General features: G+C 41.4%; 1 protein-coding gene across 3 annotated transcripts in view; it reads left to right on the top strand.

The window, feature by feature from the left end:
• The window catches only part of CEP350 (centrosomal protein 350), a 411,819-nt gene that overhangs the window by 273,957 nt on the left and 115,997 nt on the right, over positions 1 to 21,865 (top strand). For all 3 annotated transcript variants that reach the window (XM_033915952.1, XM_033915951.1, XM_033915950.1), the window contains 2 exons: positions 7,097 to 7,254; positions 20,079 to 20,272. In XM_033915952.1, coding sequence (XP_033771843.1) covers positions 7,097 to 7,254; positions 20,079 to 20,272 — 352 coding nt within the window. The remainder of the gene's footprint in view (positions 1 to 7,096; positions 7,255 to 20,078; positions 20,273 to 21,865) is intronic.

The raw sequence follows: 21,865 nt of genomic DNA, 5'->3' as shown, positions 1-21,865 counted from the left end.
CACACAAAAGAAAAACAAAACAGCCCATTATACTCACAAGCAATTAACAGTATAAAAATCTAAATCAAAAAGCATAAATTACTTACTTTTAAATTATCACTGTGTACCACCAACCGGCTGCAAACGCACGCCGAGGCAGACTAACTCTGGGATTTAAATACCACCCACCTGGACAGCTCTTACGGGGAACACCCTCATTCCCACAGACTTTTCTTAAAGGGGCCCTACCTCAAACTACAGACTGGCTAGCCTATACATCAGCTTGAACTAACCAATCAGATGTTTCATTTAACCCCTTAGGGGACATTGAATCTAAAACAAACATCCAACGGAGTTCGCAACGATTAAGCCTCCGGACAGTGTTGCCTCCCTCCCACCCGACTGTGATCTGATCCAACACCCTCCATTTAAGCTCTCTTAATGTGTGCCCATGCCTGATCCAATGACGGACCAGTGGAGACGATTCAGCATGAGTATGGACTCTCGATTTATGCTCTGTTAAACGGACCCGTATGGGGCGGGTAGTTCTGCCCACATACAACATAGGGCAGGGGCATTGTATCACATTTATTACATTTCCTGACACACAGGTGGTTTTGTGCTTGGTCTGATTCTTAACCCCCGTACTAGGGTGGGTCCAATACTCCCCCGAGATAGTAAACTCGCACCACTGGCATGACCCACAAGGAAGATGATTGCCCCTAACCCTAGGGGCACTATCTTGAAGTTTATCATGATTGAGCAACTCCCCCAAATTCCTACGTCTATGATAGGAACACAGAGGGGTTTCTTCAAGAGTGGGGATGGCCAGTCTAGGGATATACCAATGTTTTTTCACAATCTCCGCAATACGGTGGGCAAGGGTGGAAAACTCCTGCACAAAGGCTACCAAGTCATGGGACTGCTCCTCTCTAGCCACATCCTGCAACAACCACTCTCTATGGGCGTGTTTAGCTCTTTTGTACGCCTGTTTAACAGTGGCATACGGGTAACCCCGATGGTAAAATCTTATTTTCATGTATTTGGCATGACTGCGGAATTCATCTAGAGAGTCACAAATCCTTCTTAGCCTCAAAAATTGACTAATCGGCAAACTTCTTTTGAGGCTCTCCGGATGAAAACTGTGGAACCGTAACAAGCTATTACGGTCAGTCTGTTTTCTATACAGCGAGGTCTGTAAGTGTGTTGCCCACTTTATGATCAAAATGTCCAAAAACGGTATCTCCCTATGATTTATAGTGGCCGTGAATTTGATATTCTGGTCTAAGGTATTCAGGATATCAATGAAAGACAACAGCTCATCTTCAGTTGAGGTCCACACACAAAGGATGTCGTCAAGGAATCTCTTCCAGATTTTTACATTTCTGAAAGCTGGTAAAGGATAAATCAGACGTTCCTCCAAATCAGCCATAAACAAAGCTGCTAAAGAGGGAGATAAAGACGCTCCCATGGCAATGCCGTGTTTCTGCACATAAAACTGATTGTGAAACCAGAAATAACTTCTGGTTAACACCAACTGGGCCATTTCCATCAGTATCTCAGAAGATAAGCGGGGTCTGATTGTTTGTTCCCTACATATGCTGTTTATTATGGCCAAGGCACTGTCCATAGGGATCATAGTATACAGCGCTGTCACGTCCAACGTCACCAGGATCCAATGCGGTTCATAGATATCCATATCAGCTATCAATCTAAGTATATGGTTCGTGTCTTTTATATAAGATTTTATTAAAGGGACTTGTTGTTTCAAAAAAATGTCCAAAAATTTCGACAACGGCTCCAAGGGGGAATCCCGCATGGACACAATCGGGCGTCCAGGGGGAGTGAGAAGATTTTTGTGAATTTTCGGAAGGAAGTAGATGACGGGAGTTACATAGAAATTAGGATTGAGGAAGGAAGCTTCTCTAGAAGTGATCATTTTCTGCTTGTATGCTTTAGAGACCAACTTTGAGATTATGCTTTTAAGTTCGGCAGCTGGATTCTCCGGCAGTAACTGATAAAAAGAAGGGTCGTCCAATTGCCGATGGGCTTCTGTTAGATATTGTTCCTTGGACCACAACACAATGGCACCCCCTTTTCAGCTCGAGAGAATATAATGGACTTGTCCTCCCGTAGTTGTTGCAAAGCACACCATTCAGGATAGGACATGTTGAACTGAGGCGGAGTGCGAGCATTCTGTGCTTCCATTTGTTCCACTTCCGATAATACCACATCACGGAAGGTTATCAAATTGGGGTGCAATGGAGACGCCGGGCACCAATAAGATTTAGTTGAAATCAACGTCCCATCACTCACAGGAGCATGTTCTTGGAAAAATGCTTTTAAATGCAGCTTCCGAAGTAAACTATATATAGACAAGCGTGTACTAAACGCATCATATCACGCCGTAGGCACGAACCCCATGCCCAAGTTTAAAACTTCTTCCTGAATGTGGGTGAGTTGTGTCTTCATCAGATTGATTACAGCTGATTGGGCCTGAACTGAGACCTCGTCTGGGGGCCCTGGGCATATGTCTGTTGCTGCCCCTGGAATGCCACTCGCCTTGGTCCTCGGCCCTTTTGTCTGCCTCTGGGTCCTCGTGATGGAAAACCCCCTTGGCCACGTTGTCCCCTCCCTCCAGGGGGACCTCCACTCAAATTACCGGAGGAGCTGGAGTCCGTGGACAGGTGGTCATCCTCAAAAGGTTGTTTTTGAGGAACATTGTTTCTGAATCTCCAAAGGTAAACCTGATTCATAGCATAATCTCGTTCATCTCTTCTATATTTCTTGATTTTGGATTGCTTGATTGATTCTTTATATAATTCAATCTTATTGGTTTGATCACTCGCTAGAGATGTAAACTCAGTGTCGTTTGCACAAGCTTCTCGAATTAAATTTATTGTGTCCTCAATCGTTTTTTTTAATTCCAATTCCAAACATGTAATCTGTTCTATGATCAACAGCATTAAATCAAAACTACATTTATTGAGAATGGCACACCATTTCTCTTGAAACTGTACCTGATTGGCAAATAAGGTCGGACCTTTTTGTATTCTCAGTCCTCGGGGAATCATTGCAGTAGAGACATACTGAGCCAAGGTATTGGTGTGTAATTCCGCCCTGACTAATTTCTTCTGTAAGACTTCCAATTCAAACCACGTGGAAGAACCCGTGGCAAGAGCCCCCCCTTCAATGAGGGTGGGCCGTTTCAATAATTCCGTCCTCTGCTCCTCCGAAAAAGAAAAGACTGCTGGGTTTCCTTGCATTAAAGCCATGACAACTCCACAATCTTATTGCTTAGATGTTTGCAGTGAAAATCAGATACCAAAATCCACAGAGAAAACCAAAAAAAAAATAAAGAAAGAAAAGAAAAACGAGTGATCAAGAGGACCGGAAGGGGTATCAGACAACCCGGCATACAAAGATTGAGTGCTGGGGGCAATTCCTCATTTAACCCCACGGAACCTCCACCACCTAATTATATATTTTTTTATATTATTTATTAGAAAGTGTTACTTGACTGTGTTACTCATTTCTTGATACTTATTATAACTGTTGCGTTGCTACATTGTGTAACTAGTAACCATTACTTAGCTTTAGCTTGCTGACAAAAAATCTTTCCCCTGAACGCCAACGCGTTTTGATGTCCTTTATCAAGGCGACATGGGGAGCTGAAATCACACACAAAAGAAAAACAAAACAGCCCATTATACTCACAAGCAATTAACAGTATAAAAATCTAAATCAAAAAGCATAAATTACTTACTTTTAAATTATCACTGTGTACCACCAACCGGCTGCAAACGCACGCCGAGGCAGACTAACTCTGGGATTTAAATACCACCCACCTGGACAGCTCTTACGGGGAACACCCTCATTCCCACAGACTTTTCTTAAAGGGGCCCTACCTCAAACTACAGACTGGCTAGCCTATCCATCAGCTTGAGCTAACCAATCAGATGTTTCATTTAACCCCTTAGGGGACATTGAATCTAAAACAAACATCCAACGGAGTTCGCAACGATTAAGCCTCCGGACAGTGTCTACTACTTTCTACTAAATAATATAAAAAAATATATAATTAGGTGGTGGAGGTTCCGTGGGGTTAAATGAGGAATTGCCCCCAGCACTCAATCTTTGTGTGCCGGGTTGTCTGATACCCCTTCCGGTCCTCTTGATCACTCGTTTTTCTTTTCTTTCTTTATTTTCTTTTTGGTTTTCTCTGTGGATTTTGGTATCTGATTATCCCAGGACAAGCAGGCATGATATTCTCACATGTGGGTGACCTCCAAGCTAACTGAAAAGGGATGGAGGGAAGTTGGCAATTTAAGCAAATAGATTTCGCAAAACCGATTGGCCGAACCAGCCATCGCTCCTGGACAGTGAGTCCAGACAGTAGTGGGAGGTGAAAGTATGAACCGAAGACCATGTGGCAGCCTTGCAGATTTCCTCGATAGGTGTGGACCTGAGGAACGCTACGGAGGCTGCCATTGCTCGGACCTTGTGTCCTGTTACTCGACAATGCAGCGCAAGATCAGCCTGGGCGTAGCAGAAGGAGATGCAATCGACCAACCAGTTGGACAAGGTGCGCTTGGAGACTGGGTGACCTAACCGGTTTGGGTCGAAGGACAAAAACAATTGTGGGACTTTCCGGTGTGACTGAGTGCGTTGGAGGGAGAAGGCCAACGCTCTCTTACAGTCAAGAGTGTGGAGCGCCACCTCTCCGGGATGAGAGTGGGGCTTGGGAAAAAACACAGGCAAGACAATCTTTGTGTGCCGGGTTGTCTGATACCCCTTCCGGTCCTCTTGATCACTCGTTTTTCTTTTCTTTCTTTATTTTCTTTTTGGTTTTCTCTGTGGATTTTGGTATCTGATTATCACTGCAAACATCTAAGCAATAAGATTGTGGAGTTGTCCTGGGATAAAGCACAGTTACTTACCGTAACAGGTGTTATCCAGGGACAGCAGGCATATATTCTCACAACCCGCCCACCTCCCCGAGGTTGGCTTCTTTGCTAGTTAAGTGAACTGGAGACCACGAGGGGATGCGCCCCCTAGTGGAGCAGGAAGGCACGCATGCGTGGAGCAGCAGAGCAAACTTAAATCTTCAATCAAGTTTGCTTGAAAATGCTTCCGCATCGGGGCTCCGTAGATGACGTCACCCACATGTGAGAATATATGCCTTCTGTCCCTGGATAACACCTGTTACGGTAAGTAACTGTGCTTTCTTATCTTATGGAAATTGAAGACCATCAAATCATATTTCAAAACTATGGCATTTAGATTGCTTGCTCAGTCATTGATACTCAGTACTTTGGACTACTGCAATTCAGTTCACATTGCTGGACACCGTGCAAATGTACTTAGATGCGAAGAATGCAGAATGTTGCCGTACATTTGATTTCTGACCTAAAAAAGTCAGATCATATTACGTTTTATTACAGGGAGCTTCATTGGCTCCCATTTGAGGCCCATGCAATGTTTAAACTAGGAACACCTGATTAAGCGGTTAAAAAAATCTTTTAATAAACTTGAACACTCTGTTACAAAATCTTACATGGTCAAGTGCCTGAATGCTTGTTAGAATTGTTTTCTTTATTTGCATTGAATCGTCCATTACGTAATACTGCTTTATTTGTCTTCCCCTCAGTTCAAGGTTGCGTGTAAAAGAGGTTTCAGCAATGTCTAATTGCTTTTCAGGCAGCTAGCTGGGATAAGGAGTTACGTTCTTTGTTTGGAAGGTCTTGTTCTTATATACATTAAAGAAAGTTGCTGAAATCACTCTTGTTTGAAAATTTTTAGAGAATTGAATTGATTGATATCTACTTTATAATTCACTGGGAATGTCCAGTTCTCCGCAGCGATCACGAGGTTTTGCGGTCTAGAAATGTAATGTAATGGTCTCAAAATCTCCATGCTGAAAGTTTGCACATCACTTCTTCACTGTGGAGTATGATGGGCATTTGTCACTCAATGTTTGCATCATACATTCATAGATTTCCTTTTGACTTTTCTTCTGCAGGAATAGGAAATTCATGACAGCTTGGAGTTCCTTCCACCTTTGAAAATTCCACACTTTTTGTTGATATGATTCAACCAATGATCTGAAACAATGTCAAAACATAGCATTATAATTCTACATTTTGTTAAATAAAATGATACTCTTTTCAGCTACAGTGGCAAAATAACAGTCAGAATTTAGGAAGTTGGTTGGGCTGAGAACTTTTCAGCACCCTCTTGTATTTCTCTCACTGCTTGGATATAAATATACTGTCTGGGAGTAAAGTTTAATGCAGAACTTAGTTATGCTGTCTCTTCCCCCAATATTGAGTTGCTGACAGTCAGCGTATTCTTACACACTGATTGCTGTCGGCTAAATTATCCAGTGATATTCAGTGCTGGGCATTGATATTGAATATTCGTTGATAATTCTGAACCAAATGGTGTGCCCTGTACCCTGTCCCGGCCTACCACTAGACCACCAGAGTGGGGACAGGGGACAGGGCACACCATTTGGTTCAGAATTTTTTTTTTCCTTGGTTTTTCGTCCTCTAGAGGTAGGTGCATCTTATGGAGCGAAATTCATTAGGGTTTGCCCTCTCTTGGAAAGTCTTCATTGGCTTTCAGCTGATAAGTGGTTAAAATTTAAACTTGCATGTTTGATTTTCAAATCTCTTTATGGCCCAGGTCCTGAAGAATTAACCAAATAATAGTTATAGTTCTCGGTCTTTTTGCTTGGAGTTCCCATTAGTAAAAGAATCTTCATTGTAAGACTCACTTTGAACTGTGGAATGGTCTTCTCTGTCAGTTGAGACAGATCTCTTACTTATTTTCTGTAAGACTCTGCAAACATATTTATATACCTTATAATTATTGTTATCTTATTATTTTGCAGTGATTATTCTAAATAGGCCATGTTAGCTCCCTCATTGTTGAGGTCTCTACAATATGTAATCTGTCACGAATCCTAGGGGAAGTTGAACAGAATATAAGAAAATAAAAAGCTATAATACATGTTAGGACAAGAATTAAGCCAAATTGTTTCACTTTCTGAAAGCAAAAAATTTTATCTTATATTTTGACAACTTAAAGCTAAAGTATACTGTGTTGATTATAGGAGGTTCCCAGTGAGGCTGATAGAAAGCAATGTAATGCTTCTAGCCCAGTTCCAACTGACCCGGAGACCCGAAGTCCTTCCCCTGTCTCAGTTTCTGGTAGTGAAACCAGCAGCATCATGCAGAAACTCAAGAAGATGCGCAGTCACATGGATGAAAAGTAAGCATTGCTAATTCTCCTACTTTTAATTCCCGTTCTTATATGATATTGGGTCCCAGAAAACAGATAGGCAAGCGGTCCTCTAGTCCTGAAAAGATAGTAGACATTAGTTTTCCCTATGTATACGAGATTGCATGGGCTTTTGCAGTTGTCTCAGCTCGTGCTTCATTACAGAGTTGGGATCCACAATCTAGAGATTCACTTCACACAGAGAATTTAACGAAAGACTGAACACAAAAGGGCTATTAATAGGAGAACTGCAGATAAACCTCTAGTTTCGGACACTCTTTTATTTATGATTCTTTAAAAAAAAAAAAAAAATTTAATATCGTCTGCTTCACTATCTACTTTGCTTGTATGATAAAAGTAAATCAGCTTTGCGTTGTACCATACAAGATTTTAGGGTGACTTTGCAATTTGTGTTGTTTGCTCTCTCTCCCCTACCCCTACCACCTTCATATATTGTGCATAAGGTTGGATTAGCACAATATTTAGACTTAAGCTTATAACTTGACTTTTCTCCTAAGAGTAATGAAGAATTACATTACATTAGGGATTTCTATTCCGCCTATACCTTGCAGTTCAAGGCAGATTACAAAAGAGTTGACTGGACATTTCCAGTGAAGATACAACGGGTTTTGTTTTGTGTTTGTTTGTTTTTTACAACAGAGGAGAGATAGCTGGATAGATTCCGAAGGGACTTACAAATTGGAAAGTAAATTGACAGTGCATAACTGTGTGATATAACAAATAGATTACAGTTAGAGTACAGATAAGATTTCAGGGATCTGTTTACTTGGTAGGTGTTTTGGGGAGAAAGAGGTATGGGGGGTTTTAGGGGAGAATTTATCTGGGAGTATGGGGATGGGGGGGTTAAGATATTTGGATGAATTTTTTGAAAAGCAGGGTTTTGATTTCTTTTCAGAATGTTTTGAGGTTGCCCATTGCCGTTAGCAGGTTGGAGATGGAATGATTGAGTTTTGCTGCTTGCATTGCCAGAAGATTGTCAAACATCTCCTTGCGCTGAGTGCCCTTGAGTGAGGGGAAGGCAAAAGGGTTCGGGGGCGGATGGAATGGGCTGGCCTGATAAGTCAGTAGGAGCACTGCATGTTTAAGCGCACAAGTCCATGTTTGAGTCCCAGACAGTGCCTGTTCATCAGGCTGGGAGATAAGGAGACAAGATAGGGACTATCATATTTTTTTTCTATATTTTTTGCATTTCAATTTGAATTGATGGATAGAGACGATGTATAAATGTAATGAAAAAAAATAAAATGTATGTGACCTGCTGAGCAAAAAGGTACCAAAAGTGGGATTGCAAATAACAGAGATAAATGCTTTAAAAGTATGGAGAGGTAACTTTCATTTTTGAAAAATTTGGTGTACTATAGCAGTGGTCCCCAACCTTTTTTGCACCAAAGACCGGTTTCATGCAAAACAATTTTTCCAAGGGAGGGTGTGAGGGAGAGAAATTCAAGTGCATAATAGAAGAAAGGCCTGGTGCTGTTATGGAGTATAATGTAAATGTAATTATTACATTTTATATTTTGCACTTTATTTGTATTATTATTACATTGTAATATAATACAAATCCACTTTCCAAAAATTGTGAATCTCACTAGAATCCTTAGGATAGGCTATCATACAAGGCTATAACTACTATCATACATAATATAGAGACGAACCAGAAATCTCAAGCGCTCACAATCAGAAACCAACAAATATTGTCAAGGCTGGTGACTTATTTAGTGAGCTATCATCGGTCCAGTTATGTTCTCTATAATTGTAAATTTATTAATTTAATTTGTTTTAAATATTTTTTTCTGTATTTTTTCTTTTTCTTTCTTTAAAACAACTGATAAAGTAGTCTACTAATTTAAATATCCGTTACCCTCTCAAATACTATTCAGGGTTACTTAGCTTTCATTTTCTTTAGCTGAAAGTGTTCTAATTCAGTTTTTCTCCTCGATACTTTATTTCAATATTGAAGTATCGAGGAGAAAAACTGAATTAGAACACTTTCAGCTAAAGAAAATGAAAGCTAAGTAACCCTGAATAGTATTTGAGAGGGTAACAGATATTTAAATTAGTAGACTACTTTATCAGTTGTTTTAAAGAAAGAAAAAGAAAAAATACAGAAAAAAATATTTAAAACAAATTAAATTAATAAATTTACAATTATAGAGAACATAACTGGACCGATGATAGCTCACTAAATAAGTCACCAGCCTTGACAATATTTGTTGGCTTCTGATTGTGAGCGCTTGAGATTTCTGGTTCGTCTCTATATTATGTATGATAGTAGTTATAACCTTGTATGATAGCCTATCCTAAGGATTCTAGTGAGATATAATACAACTCACCATACTGCAGAATCAGTGAGAGCACTGAGCTTGTTTCCCTGCAGCTAGATGGTCCCATCTTCTCCATTCCCATCTTTTCCCTGTACCTCCACACCAACACCAGGCCTTTCTTCCTCTCCATTGCACCTTCACACTTGCAATAGGCCTTTTCTGTCCTCCTACGCTTCTCCAATGTGCCTGCTCCACTGTGCCTCCAGCATGCACTGGTCCCTTGTGCCTCCACGCCACGTGGCTCCAGCATGCACTTCTCTTTCATTTCCAGCGTTCAGGGGAAAGTTCTTTTTCGCCGTGATGAATCAGCTGCTTTTTGCCAGTGCCGGGCCACAGGGGAAAGCTCTTTTTCACTGTGAAGAATCAGTTGTTTTTTCCCACGCCAGAAAAGCCAACATCAGCTGTGCAGCCCGGTTCAGCACCATCCATGGCCCGGGGGTTGCGGACCACTGTACTATAGGGTCAGTAGAATGGGACTATGCAATTTCTTTTCACTACTTTGATGTTTTTCATGTTCTATAGCCAAAAAAACTGCAGCTACCAAAAGTGGAGTATGTGATTTCTGAGATTAATTGCAGTTAATAGCCATCTATCTTGTGGTATAAGTCACCTTACTCCACTTTTGGTATCTTTTTGATCTGTCTGTTAAATGACATAATAACCAGAAGTAGAAAGCAAGCTAAAGAAAGCATCACTGTTGAATGACATGATGTTACATAATAATAGTTAAGTGGCAAAAAGCAATGTTTGTTAGTATCAAGATAAACAGTACAATCAAAGAAGCAGACCAAACCTACTCATACAATCACAAGAAAATAAATTCTAAAACACATTAAACATCCAGCATGTCTATATTTTACCTTATCACAGGGCTGTATTAGGGAGGATGTCAATAGTAGTTCTAGTGCAACAAACACTCAGCCTGCCTGGGATCTCAATCTAGTCCTCTCTGTACTCGTGCGTCCTCCATTTGAGCCTCTCAACTCCTGTACGTTGAAGGACCTTATTCTTAAGGAGGTTTTCTTTGTCGCCATTACTTCCGTGAGATGCATTTCAGAACTGCAGGCCTTTTCGTGTAGGCCTCCCTTTCTGGAATTCTCCAAGGAGCATGTTGTGCTGCATCCCGTTCCCTCCTTTCTTCCAAAGCTGGTCTTGCCATTTCATGTCAACCAGTCCGTGATCCTCCCAGTCTTGGGTAGTCGGGAGGGCTCGTTGGAACAGAGACAGTTGCGCAAGTTGGATGTCCGTAGGGTCCTTCGCTCTTACGTTCAGCGGACCCAGGAGTTCCGTAAGTCGGATCATCTTTTTGTCCTCTTAGTGGGTCCTCGTAAGGGGGACATTGTTTCCAAGGCTACCATTACACGCTGGATCAAGGAGGCTATCACTTCGGTGTACCTTCTCCAAAAGAAGCCTATTTGGAATTTCTCAAAGCTCATTCTACTCGGGGTCAAGCAGCTTTTTGGGCTGAATCTTCTCTTGTTCCGCCAGTGGATATCTGTAAAGCTACAGTTTGGTCTTCTCTCCATTCCTTTGTTTGACACTACCGTGTGGATGTTCAGGCATGTCGGGACGTGGTGTTCGGTGAGCGTGTTTTTGTGGCGGCCCTTCGGGGTCCCACCCATGATAGGTACTTTGCTTTGGTATATCCCATCCGTTTCTGTGTCGGTCTGGAGGGACGCTAAAGAAGGCAAAATTAAGTCCTACCAGCTAATTTTCTTTCTTTTAGTCCCTCCAGACAGGCACAGACCCCGCCCTGTTGTTTTTATTCAGTGTTTTTTACAGAGTGCAGTTGTTTTTCTGCAGGAGTTGGTTGTTTGGTTGTTAGGGGAGTTTAAAAGAGCAGTGGCATTTGGTTCGGCTGGTTTAGCAGGCGAATAGTGAGGTGTTTCTGAAAGGTTTTTGTTCTAATCAGTATCCAACAGGGTTTTTTTCCTTTGCATTCTCCATGTAAGTGGGGAGTTGGGATGTTAATGTCTTCAGTCTAGTGGTTTTCTGTTTGGCTATTCGTTAAGACTAATTGTAATAGGGACTGCACAGCCCACTTGTACTGTAGCCAGAAGTTAATGTTTCAGTCTCCACCTGCTGGCAGAGGAGCATAAACCCAACCGTTTCTGTGCCAGTCTGGAGGGACTAAAAGAAAGAAAATTAGCAGGTAAGGACCTAATTTCTCTTTCTTTAGAGAAAACCTGGAGGTCTTTATCAAGATACAGGGAATGGTGGATTTCTCAATTGGAAACTGGCAATGTGGATTTAATTTTGCCCCTTTTTGGTTTTCCTTTGTGTGTATATGTATATATACATGTATTTATTAAGTAAATGCACATCTCTACAAGGCAACACCTATACATATGGTTATATTTATTGGCAGGTTGGAATGGAGGAGTAGCCTAATGGTTAGAGTAGCGACCTGAGAACTAGGAGAACCTAGTTCAATTCCCATTATAGTTCCCTGTGACTCTGGGCAGGCCTCTTAACTCTCCATTGCCCCAGGACCTTGTATATAATATGTAAACTACTTTTGATTATAACTACAGAAAGGCCATATAACAACTCCTATGCCCTTTCCCTTAAATCCAGAATACAACAGTAGTACTGTTTACTTAAAGGAACATTAAAGCTGGCAGAAACAATAACCAAATCTTGCCATAATCATATGTCTTGTTCCTCAGCAAGTAAACAACTCCCTCTTTTACAAAACCATAGCACAGTTTTTAGCGCTGGCCGCGGCAGTATCATCTCCGACACTCGTAGAGCGTCATATGAGCGTTGGAGCTGTTACCGCTGCTGCTAGCGCTAAAAACCGCGCTATGGTTTTGTAAAGGGGGGGAGGGGTTAAGTCTCTCAGCCATAGCAACTTTGTGAATCTGTAGTACAGGTTTAGATTTTCACTTTTCATTCTTATTGTCCACTGTTCACCATTCGGCACCAGCCATTCAGATAGTGGCACTGCAAGGGGCAGGAGCATAGAAAGATTGCTCCTGCTCCTGTTCATTGCTTGACCACCAGAGATTTTAAAGGTACACTTTTTACTAATTGGGAGGCGGGAGGGAGGTGAGAATTGGCCAAGACAGGAGGTGGGAGAGATCCCTCCTGTCCCAGCCCACCGCTGGACCACCAGGTCTTATGGCAGGCCTGGTGGAGGACTTCAACAGGTCTGGGAGGGAGGCGGGTGGACGCTGACCCGAATATAAACCAAGACCCGCCCATATTTGGGCCCAAAAATCTTGGTTTATATTCAAGTATATATGGTAATATTGGATTCCAGGCTCACCCCCTCCTCTTTTATTCCCTTCAAGCTGACTAGAAGGGAAATACAGGAGTAAAAATCCCTGCTGCTCTGAAAAGAAGTGGAAGAACTGCATTCCAGGCCTTCACTCAGAAATTAAATCCTGGTTTTAAAATATGCAAAGGAACATGCCAGGGATATCCACCTCTCTCTCTTGTTCTTATTTTTAGAACATTTCCTTCAGAGCTTAATGTGAAATCCTTCAGTAAGTATTGCTAAATTGAGAAAACAGGATGTTAGAGAATTAGCCTTTGCAGCTAATATTTTCCTGTTTCCAGCAGATCTAACATCACAATTTTTGCCAGTGGTCTTAAGAAACTTTGAGAACTTTAGATGATATGCTGGGCTTAGGTTGAATTACACCAAAATGGTGGCTATACCTATTAATTTTATGAAGGAGAGACTGAGATGCGAAGAGGGTGTGGGGAGGAGGGAAATGATATAGTATGTCATATGTGGGTATTCAACTTCCTAAATCCCCAGCTCAATTATACAAGGCCAACCATTACTAAAATATTGTTACAGAATTTCTCTGTATTACCTTTATCCATGATGGACTAATTGCCTTTGTATGATGGTTATTTCCAAATGATTCTGTGTTTTACAAACAGCTTTTATTGACCTTCAGAAGAAAGAGAAACTTATCAGGATTTCCTATTGAAGGCAAAATTCACCTGCCACAGTTTCACTTTTTAAAAACAGCAACGAGAGATGAAAATTGAAAGCAGCAACCTGGTCGTCTTGAAGAGTAGGCTCTGCAACTCTCTAGAAGACGAACAGAAACAGCCATGTAGTCTACGTGGCTCTTGGGGGCTAGCTGCAAAAGGAGTTTGATACCACAGCTGTAGGGTATAGGAGGAAGAGGCAGTGCAGCTGACTGACAGCTGAAGTGGCTGGCAAGATAAAGACAGGGCATGAGCTAAAAAGGGAATTAAGCCAGGCATGGGAGGGGGGAAGAGAGAGAAATGGAAATGTTCAAGCATGGTAGATGGGGGAAATGGGAGGTTAAGCCTGATAAGGGAAAGATGGGGCGGGGGAAGGAACAACAGGGGTGAGAGAGAGTGAGTAAATGCAGTGGGGCGGAGTCTAGGGGTAAGAAGGCCAGGGAGAGTGTAGGATTGAGTGTGGGGGAAACTAGTCAGAGGATGGGGAAGGCTTAATGTTGGTTATGCCTATGGAATGAATGGACCGAAGTGAGAGAACTATAGGGGACTTAAAGTAGTCCTGGGGAAATTCTGTAGAAAAAAGTTCAAAATTAGCCATTTTTAGTAATATTTTTCTGTATTGTATTTGTTTAAATTTAACATTATGCATAAAAATGATTATGCTTTGCTACTGCATTTTAAAATATTGTGTGTAGAAATTTGAATTTTGTTGTGCACAAAATTAATTTTATATAGCATTCCCCCAGAGTAGTAGGTTGGTTTCTTCCCCTTTTTGACAGAAGTCTCATTGCTTATAAGGTGATAAGAGGAAAGAGAGCAAACTGCCCCTTTTGATCTGTGAACTCTGATTTAATAAGGAAACATAAAAACATAGAATATTCTGTCAGACAATTAACACTGCTTTCTCAAACATGTTTGTACCCATTATAGCCACAAATGATTTATAAAACAAGTAATTGGATATAGCAACTTTATTGTAGTTCTTTTTTTTATTGTTTCAGTTTCATTTGTTAAGTTGTCATCTATGTTACTGCCATGTTCTGTACTGAACCAGAAAAAAAAGCACACCAAAATGTTTTTTGTCATATTTTCCACAGAACTCTCCCGATTCTTATGAAATTTAGTGCGTTGTGTCCTGAATAAAGTTGATATAAAATGTAAACATTTATAGATGATAGTTTGTAAACAGTCTTTGTATCAAAATGGTTTTCACTGTAGAAGACCGAATTATGATAAACACCTTTGTACTACTATAAGGTTACAGCAGTCAACGATTGTTGAAAGAGTCCCCACAGACGGGTTGGAACAAAAATGGCATTTATGTGCTGCTACACAGGATCCGAGCAACGGGCACTGTGGATTGTAAACCAGGCAACGGTTGATCTCGTTCGATTTGCACATGAGAACACATTGACGTTGTACACGATCTTGTACCAAGCCCGTAGAATGCGCCACAAACCCACCAACCAACTCGGCAAATAGCAGGAGACGCAAGAATAAGCCAGACAACGTTGGTTAGGATAATTCATGATGATCTGAAATTAAAGTGTCGTGCCCAAGAATTAACTTTACACAACAAAGAGGCATGCCTGAAACGGTACAAGCAGCTTTTGACCATGTACCAGGAACATGTCTACCAGGCAGCGATATCTGATGTCAAAGACCTTAAATAGCGCCTCATCTCTGTTTAGATTGAGCTGAAGCAGAGCAACATTGTTGTGTCCATAGATCAGTGGTGGCCAAGGCTGAAGGTGTGCCCTTGTGCAAAGGGGGCGCACTTTGAACATCTGCTTAATTGAAACATTACTTTTTATTGGTGCGATGGGAAATATTTACAACATTTTACATCAACTTCATTTAGGACACGACACATAAAATTTTATAAGAATCGACTGAGTTCTATAGAAGATATGACAAAAAACATAGTATTTCAGGAGCTTTCAGAGAGCAAATGTGGTAACCTTTTCATTATTAGATAAAAAAAATATATATATATTGATAGTTACAATACTCCTCCAAAATTCATGGAGGTTTTGTTCCTGGAGTGACCGCGAATTGCAAAAAAACATGATTATTGGAAGCAGAAGAGGAGTGGGGATCGGAGGCGGGAGAGGGCTGCAGGGGTGGCGGTGGCGGCTGCTGCCAGTGCCAATGCGGGTGGTGGCACTTGCGGCTCCAACCCAGGCCAGGATCACAGGTCAGGCAGAGCAGATCGGTGATGTCGCGGGGCTGGAGAATGCACACGGTGGGGTCACGGAAGAGGCGGATGGAGGATATTTTTCTGTACTGTAATTGCGGAGGGAAAAACCGCAAATGACTGGAGCCATGAACTCTGAACGGCGACTTCGCTAACGGGCTATAACTCATGGGGGAAAGGTTAGACAATAATTTCTTACTAATAAGAGAAAACACTTCCACTTAAAAATTAGTTGTGTGGTATCGTATTGTTTTGTGTGGTTTGGCTTTATCTGTTGTTTGTGACTATTTTTGCTGATATGCTGTTCTCTCCCAAATCATATGACTCTGATATTTTCTATGACATCAAGATTTCTGAATTGTTTGGTTATAGTACCAAGCTTTTAGTTTAGGATTAGCAAAATAAAACCCCAGCTATTGCTGTCTTTAGGATAACAGATTCCAAGTGAATGTCCAAACAGTGCAAAAATGGATAGCAGGAACTGCCCGGAAGAAGAGTAGTCTGGAGGGACAACGACAGCAACTATAATTTAACAAAGACAATTAGAGCAAAGAACAGAGTGTTTTAAATGACATTGAGGTTATATATAGTTGTATGTAGAGCCCTTAAGGTTCTTTTCAGGCTTAGAAGGCGCTGCTGTCAATCTGTTGCATTTAAGCAGAATCATTTGCTTACATAGCTTGTCCTTTTATGCATGCATTATTTAGCCTGTCATTTCTGAATATTGTACAGTCTAAATTGTAGTTAGGAAGTAAGAGTAGAGGAGTGGCCTAATGGTTAGAGCTGCTGCTTCAGCACACCGAGGTGGTGAGTTCAATCCCAGCATGCTCCTGCTCCTTGTGACTCTGGGCAAGTCGCTTAATCTCTCCACTGCCCCAGTTACCACAGTTAGATTGTGAGCCTGCTGGGACGGTTCACAGTCATTCTCGCGCGAGACAAAGCTGTGCCGACATTTGAGCCCAGACAGTTGGGCGCAAGACTCCACTGCGCCTCCGGAAAAATTAATTTTAAAGAGCTCTGAGAAGGGTGAAGGGGGAACCCCCCCAGTTTACTAAATAGTGTTCGCGCTGCCGTTGGGGGGGGGGGTTGGGAGGTTGGAAACCCCCCATTATAGAGGAAACGTAACTTTTCCCCATTTTTTTAAGAGAAAAGTTAGGTTTTCTGTATAATGTGGGGGGTTGCACCCCCCCCCCCAACATCAGCGCAAACACACCCCCATCAGAGCTCTTTAAAATTAACTTTTAAAGTGACGTGCTGGAGTCTTGCACGCAATTGTCTGTGCCGAAATGTTGGCGCGGCTTTGTCCGGCACGCTTTTGTCCCGTCACCGCCGGGACAGGTAGGGGAAAATACTTGAGTACCTGATTGCTCTTCAATTTATTGTAAACCGCTTTGGGTGAATCTCTTCATGAAAAGTCGGTTAATAAATCTCAGTAAAAAAAGAAAAACATGTAGTACAGACTTACTATGTGCGTTAGGTGACCCGTTTGTATTTTCCTATGATGTAGCAGGACCTGATAAAGGACTTCAGCACCATGTAGAAGAGCAGGAAGAGATTCAGGGAAACATAATCTGTTTGCTTTTAAAATCTCTTCCTATTTAAAAGAAAAGTCATACAGATATTTAATGTTCTATGGTTGATGTAGATAGGCAGTGTGCTTGTGTTCTGCCATGATCTTTATTCTGTTTTAAATGCTTATGCTGTGCACACTTAAGGATACATCTTCTATTCACTACCAAAATAACTGAGAGCATGTTATAGATTGAAGAAACAGATCAGCCTAAAAAGCCAGTAGTGAATTTGGTAATTGCATCTTTTTCTCTTCCTTTTACCTCTCTCTGTTTCCCTTTCAGTTCTAAACTCTTGCTCCTTATTTTGTAGACACTGCTCTCCTGTTCACTGCTTCTTCTCTGTCTTTACGTCTCACCACTGGGCCTCACTCAGTGTCTGTTTTCCCAACCTCCATCCCAAATTCCAGCTTTATATCTACAAGCAGTTGGTCAGGTAACTGCACCTTTCTCACTGACTCAACTCTTTGATGGCACATACTCTGTTCAGCCATGCAGTGTAGGACAAATAAAATAATAGTTTTGGTTTTATGACTTACTGATGTTACCTTTGTACTTTATGTGGGGTGTCATAATGTGGTAAATTATCAAACTAGAATAAGTAGAATATAATGATTGCTGTCCCCAAAAGCCATGTTTACTCATGCCCCTGGTTTGCTGTTGAAAGTCTACCTTATATGCTCAACTATAAGTCAACCTCATGGATAAGTTGAGGGCAGTTTGGGGACTAAAAATGGCCAAAATGAATACTTCATACGCAACAGTGTCAGTTGTCATGCTGCCTTGTTAGGTACTCTCATTGTTCTCTGCCTCTTAACAAATGACTCTAAGTGAGCTGTCTGCCACTTAAAGGCCTTTAGGAATACAATGAGTAATTCTATTTCTGCAACTGTACTGCTTATTTGTATTTTTTCCATTGGTCATGTTCCCCCATTCCTTCAAAACTCTCTTCCATATAGCAGCGACAGTGTACAGTACAACTAGGTCTCCTGTAATCTGCTCCAGAGTGCCCGCTATGACTCGCTTCTTGTTTCCGCATAGGAGGACAGGTAAGGAGGAGTGCTCCAGAACAGATTGCAGGAGGCTTGCTGTATGAAAGAGAAAGTTAAAGGTATAAAACAGGGTGAGGAAGGAGGAATTGAGATGCCAAACTGTGCTGGTGGAGGGAAGGCAGTGGAGCCAGTGTATGCTGCCAACAGTGAGTGAGTGTGTGGTGGTGGTGGGGGGTTAAATTTCTTAGCACTACATAGATAGATGACTCCAGTTTTAAGCCCAAATTTCTCGACTTATAGTCAAGTACATATGGTAATTGTAATTTTTTCATGTTGAGTATTTCTGTTGTTTAATAATTTAGATTTAGTCTCCCTCATCAGTTTAGATTGTTTCACTAATAAATTTCCTGGTTTTATGATGTTTAATATCAGTTTGAACTAATTTTCACTCTAAGTCCAAAAACACAGCTGCAGATCTGTGATATATTTCAGTGTCTCTTCTCAGAAACCAGCAGTGGGGCATGTGTAGAAATTGATCCCAGACCATACATATGGCAAGCCCAAGAGTGGCATGCACGTGCATACTGCAGGAAGAAAGAGGAAATTGCTAATGAAAGAAATAGACTGGATCCTCTGCTGTAGTGTGAACTACCACAGGAGTTGCACTGGGGAAGGGAGGCCAGAGTTACTGGTAAGGTAGAACAGATTTGCCACTAGAGACCCAGACACAAGAAACGTGTGTCCTGCTTGGAGGAGAGATGATGATGATGATGATATTGGGAAGGATAAAGAAAAAGGATAGGATTGAGGGAAAGGAAAGGGGCAGCACAGTGAGTGCGATGCTAGACCATGGAAGAGGGGAAATGCTAAGATAACAGAAAGGGAAGGCTAGAAATAAGAGGGAAAAGACTTAAGACACCGAGAGATTTGGTGGAGAGAAGTGCAAAAAAAGGAGAGCCTTTTCAATGATTTTGAAAGTTGTGGCCTTTTGCATAAAATTGTTGGGAATCCCTGTTCTGAGGATTGTATCTGGATATGGATAAATATTTTCAGAAGTTTTACTGTCCTGGCTTTTGTTCACCAAATAAACTTTGCTATCTACCTGGAAAAATAATATTTTTACTATTGATTTTCTCCAATTTTGTTACAATACTCTGACAGTTTTCTTGGGACAATAAACCATGGTACAAACTGTAAATGATGGCTCCTGATTTTTTAGTTGAGGTCTCTTTCTGTACTGGGGAAAAAAGTCCTTTACATAGTCTGAGATTTCTCACACTTTATTTCATTGTCTGCTCTATAGACTTTGTGTTGTTTTCACCCATCTTCATGTTGGTTGTAACATCAGCTAATGGGACAGAAACCTTATCTGAAATGCACCACTTTTTCTTTGTTCTGCTTCATTTGTGCATAGAAGTATAGATTCTATACTATCCATTACCTTTGTATGCTTTTTACCCAAACTTCATTAGTCTTCTAGGAAGAGACCAATCAGGATTGTTGAACAAAGCCATACTAGTAAGATTTTAAAAAGCAAAAATGACTACATTCCTGTGGTTGCTGATGGTATACTTTTAGCATTGTTTCATATTTCTTTAATTCTAAAAGTAGCAGTGGCAATATTTGGGTCCAGAAGCGCACTGTGCCATAACCTCTTAGCATTTTTAAGGACAGAGAGGCCAGTTCCCAGTGTAATATTTGACTAGGCTAGGTCCTATTTTTTGGACTTTATATCCCGTGTTCTTTGATGTTTCTTCCTTAGATTCCTCACTAAGCGAGAGCAGAAATTAATGCAGCGTCGGCAGCATGCTGAGGAACTGCTAGAGTGGAAGCGGCGTCTAGATGTTGAGGAAGCAGAGATTTGCCAGATGGAGAAACAAGCCCTGGCTGTCTGGGATAGAGAGTGTGTCAAAGCTAAAATGATCAAGAGGGAGCTCGGAGAGCCAAAGGATAAAGGTAAAAGGGACACCAGCTAGTGCAAGATTTCACTCTGCGAATCAGATAATAGACCAGGTTTGTCCAACCCGCAGCCCGTGGACCAGAACTCAGCCCGCAGAAGCTCTGAAGTCCTCCGATAAGATCCCTGCTTCCATGCTGCAACTGGTCTTGCCAGAAGCTTGAGCCATATGATGCCGGAAGTTGAGGCTGATCTTGCAGTATCAAGTCTTGCAAGACATAATATAAGAGAGTTGTGCGGGGACAGAAATCAAACCCTTCCCCGCCCATCCCCGATAGAATCAAACCCGTCCCCGCCCATCTCTATAAACATTTAATTATGCTACTGAATTAAAGGCTCTAAAACAGACCCATTTACAAATAAGCAAAGACACTTTATTAATTTAGAAATATTAATTGGGAAGAATACATACTTTGTAAACGGGTTTCTACCAGAGCCTTTAATGTAAATATAAATACTCAGCTGATGAGGACCCCCAAGCTGTCAGCTGAAGACTTCCTCTGCAGTTGGCCGGGTTCCCTTTTGCCAAGCTTGGCAGGCAGCAGTAGCATCCCTGAGTCACAGATGCTGGCACCTCGGTGGCTCATGGATTCTGCCGTCTCTAGAGGAGGTCCTCTGCTGGTGGTGCTTGAGGACCCCCACCAGCCTTAGCAAGGGTCAGCAAGTACTTCAGCACTGGAGAAATAAAACCAGAAATGCATTTCCTTTTCTTTTGAACACAATACAAAGACACCTGCTATATACATTTCCCAAAGCTAACATATTTTAGTCAAAAAATTTCATTTTTTACCTTTGTTGTCTGGAGACTTATTATTCCATCAAGTTGGTCCCAGTTTCTTTTTCCCCTTTCCAGTCTTCTGCAAATTCTTCTGTTGCTGTCCATTGGTTCCTCCTACCATAGTCCAGTATTTATCCCTTTCTGATCTTTTGCACCTGCCCACCAGCCCATGCTCAACATTTCTCCTTCTATCACCCCTCTCCAGCACCATGCCACATCTCTCCCTCCATTCCCTTCACCACTATGTCCAGCATTCCTCCCTCTTGCATCCCTTTCAATCTGTCCCACTGTCCCTTTCTACCACAACATTTCTCCCTCTATTATTTTTTTTAACCATGAAATTTTATTGAAAAGTTTTTTTTCAAATACAAAAGAAAAACAGAAATTTGAGTACTAAATGTACAACAATTCAGATAAAGAAATAACAAGTCAAAGTGAACAATATCAAATGTACACCAATCCGAGTATTACATATATCTAATATAACCTTAAGGGGAAAAATAAGAAGAGGGACAAAGAAAAGAGAACTGAAGAGGAAGCATAAGAAACAAGGGTGGTAGGGAGAGAAAGAAGAGGAAATCCCTCAGAGGCCAAAGAAGAAGAAAGATGGAGGAATAGAGATATGTTTAGGAGATATGTATTTGTTAAGAAAATAAAGAAGAAATATGTGATTACATAGTTTCTCCCTCTCATCTTTCTCTTCTCTATCATCTGTACCTCACTCCCTCCCTATGACCAAAAATTCTCTTCCATTCCCCGTATATAGGGAAGGATTAACTCTTCAGTGTGCCCTAGGCACACAAATACACTGGTA

The sequence above is a fragment of the Geotrypetes seraphini genome, chromosome 12 (genome assembly GCF_902459505.1).
Source record: "Geotrypetes seraphini chromosome 12, aGeoSer1.1, whole genome shotgun sequence".
NCBI lineage: Eukaryota > Metazoa > Chordata > Amphibia > Gymnophiona > Dermophiidae > Geotrypetes > Geotrypetes seraphini.
The sequence above is the reverse complement of the archived record's forward strand: the minus strand, read 5'-3'. Positions and strand labels throughout refer to the sequence as shown.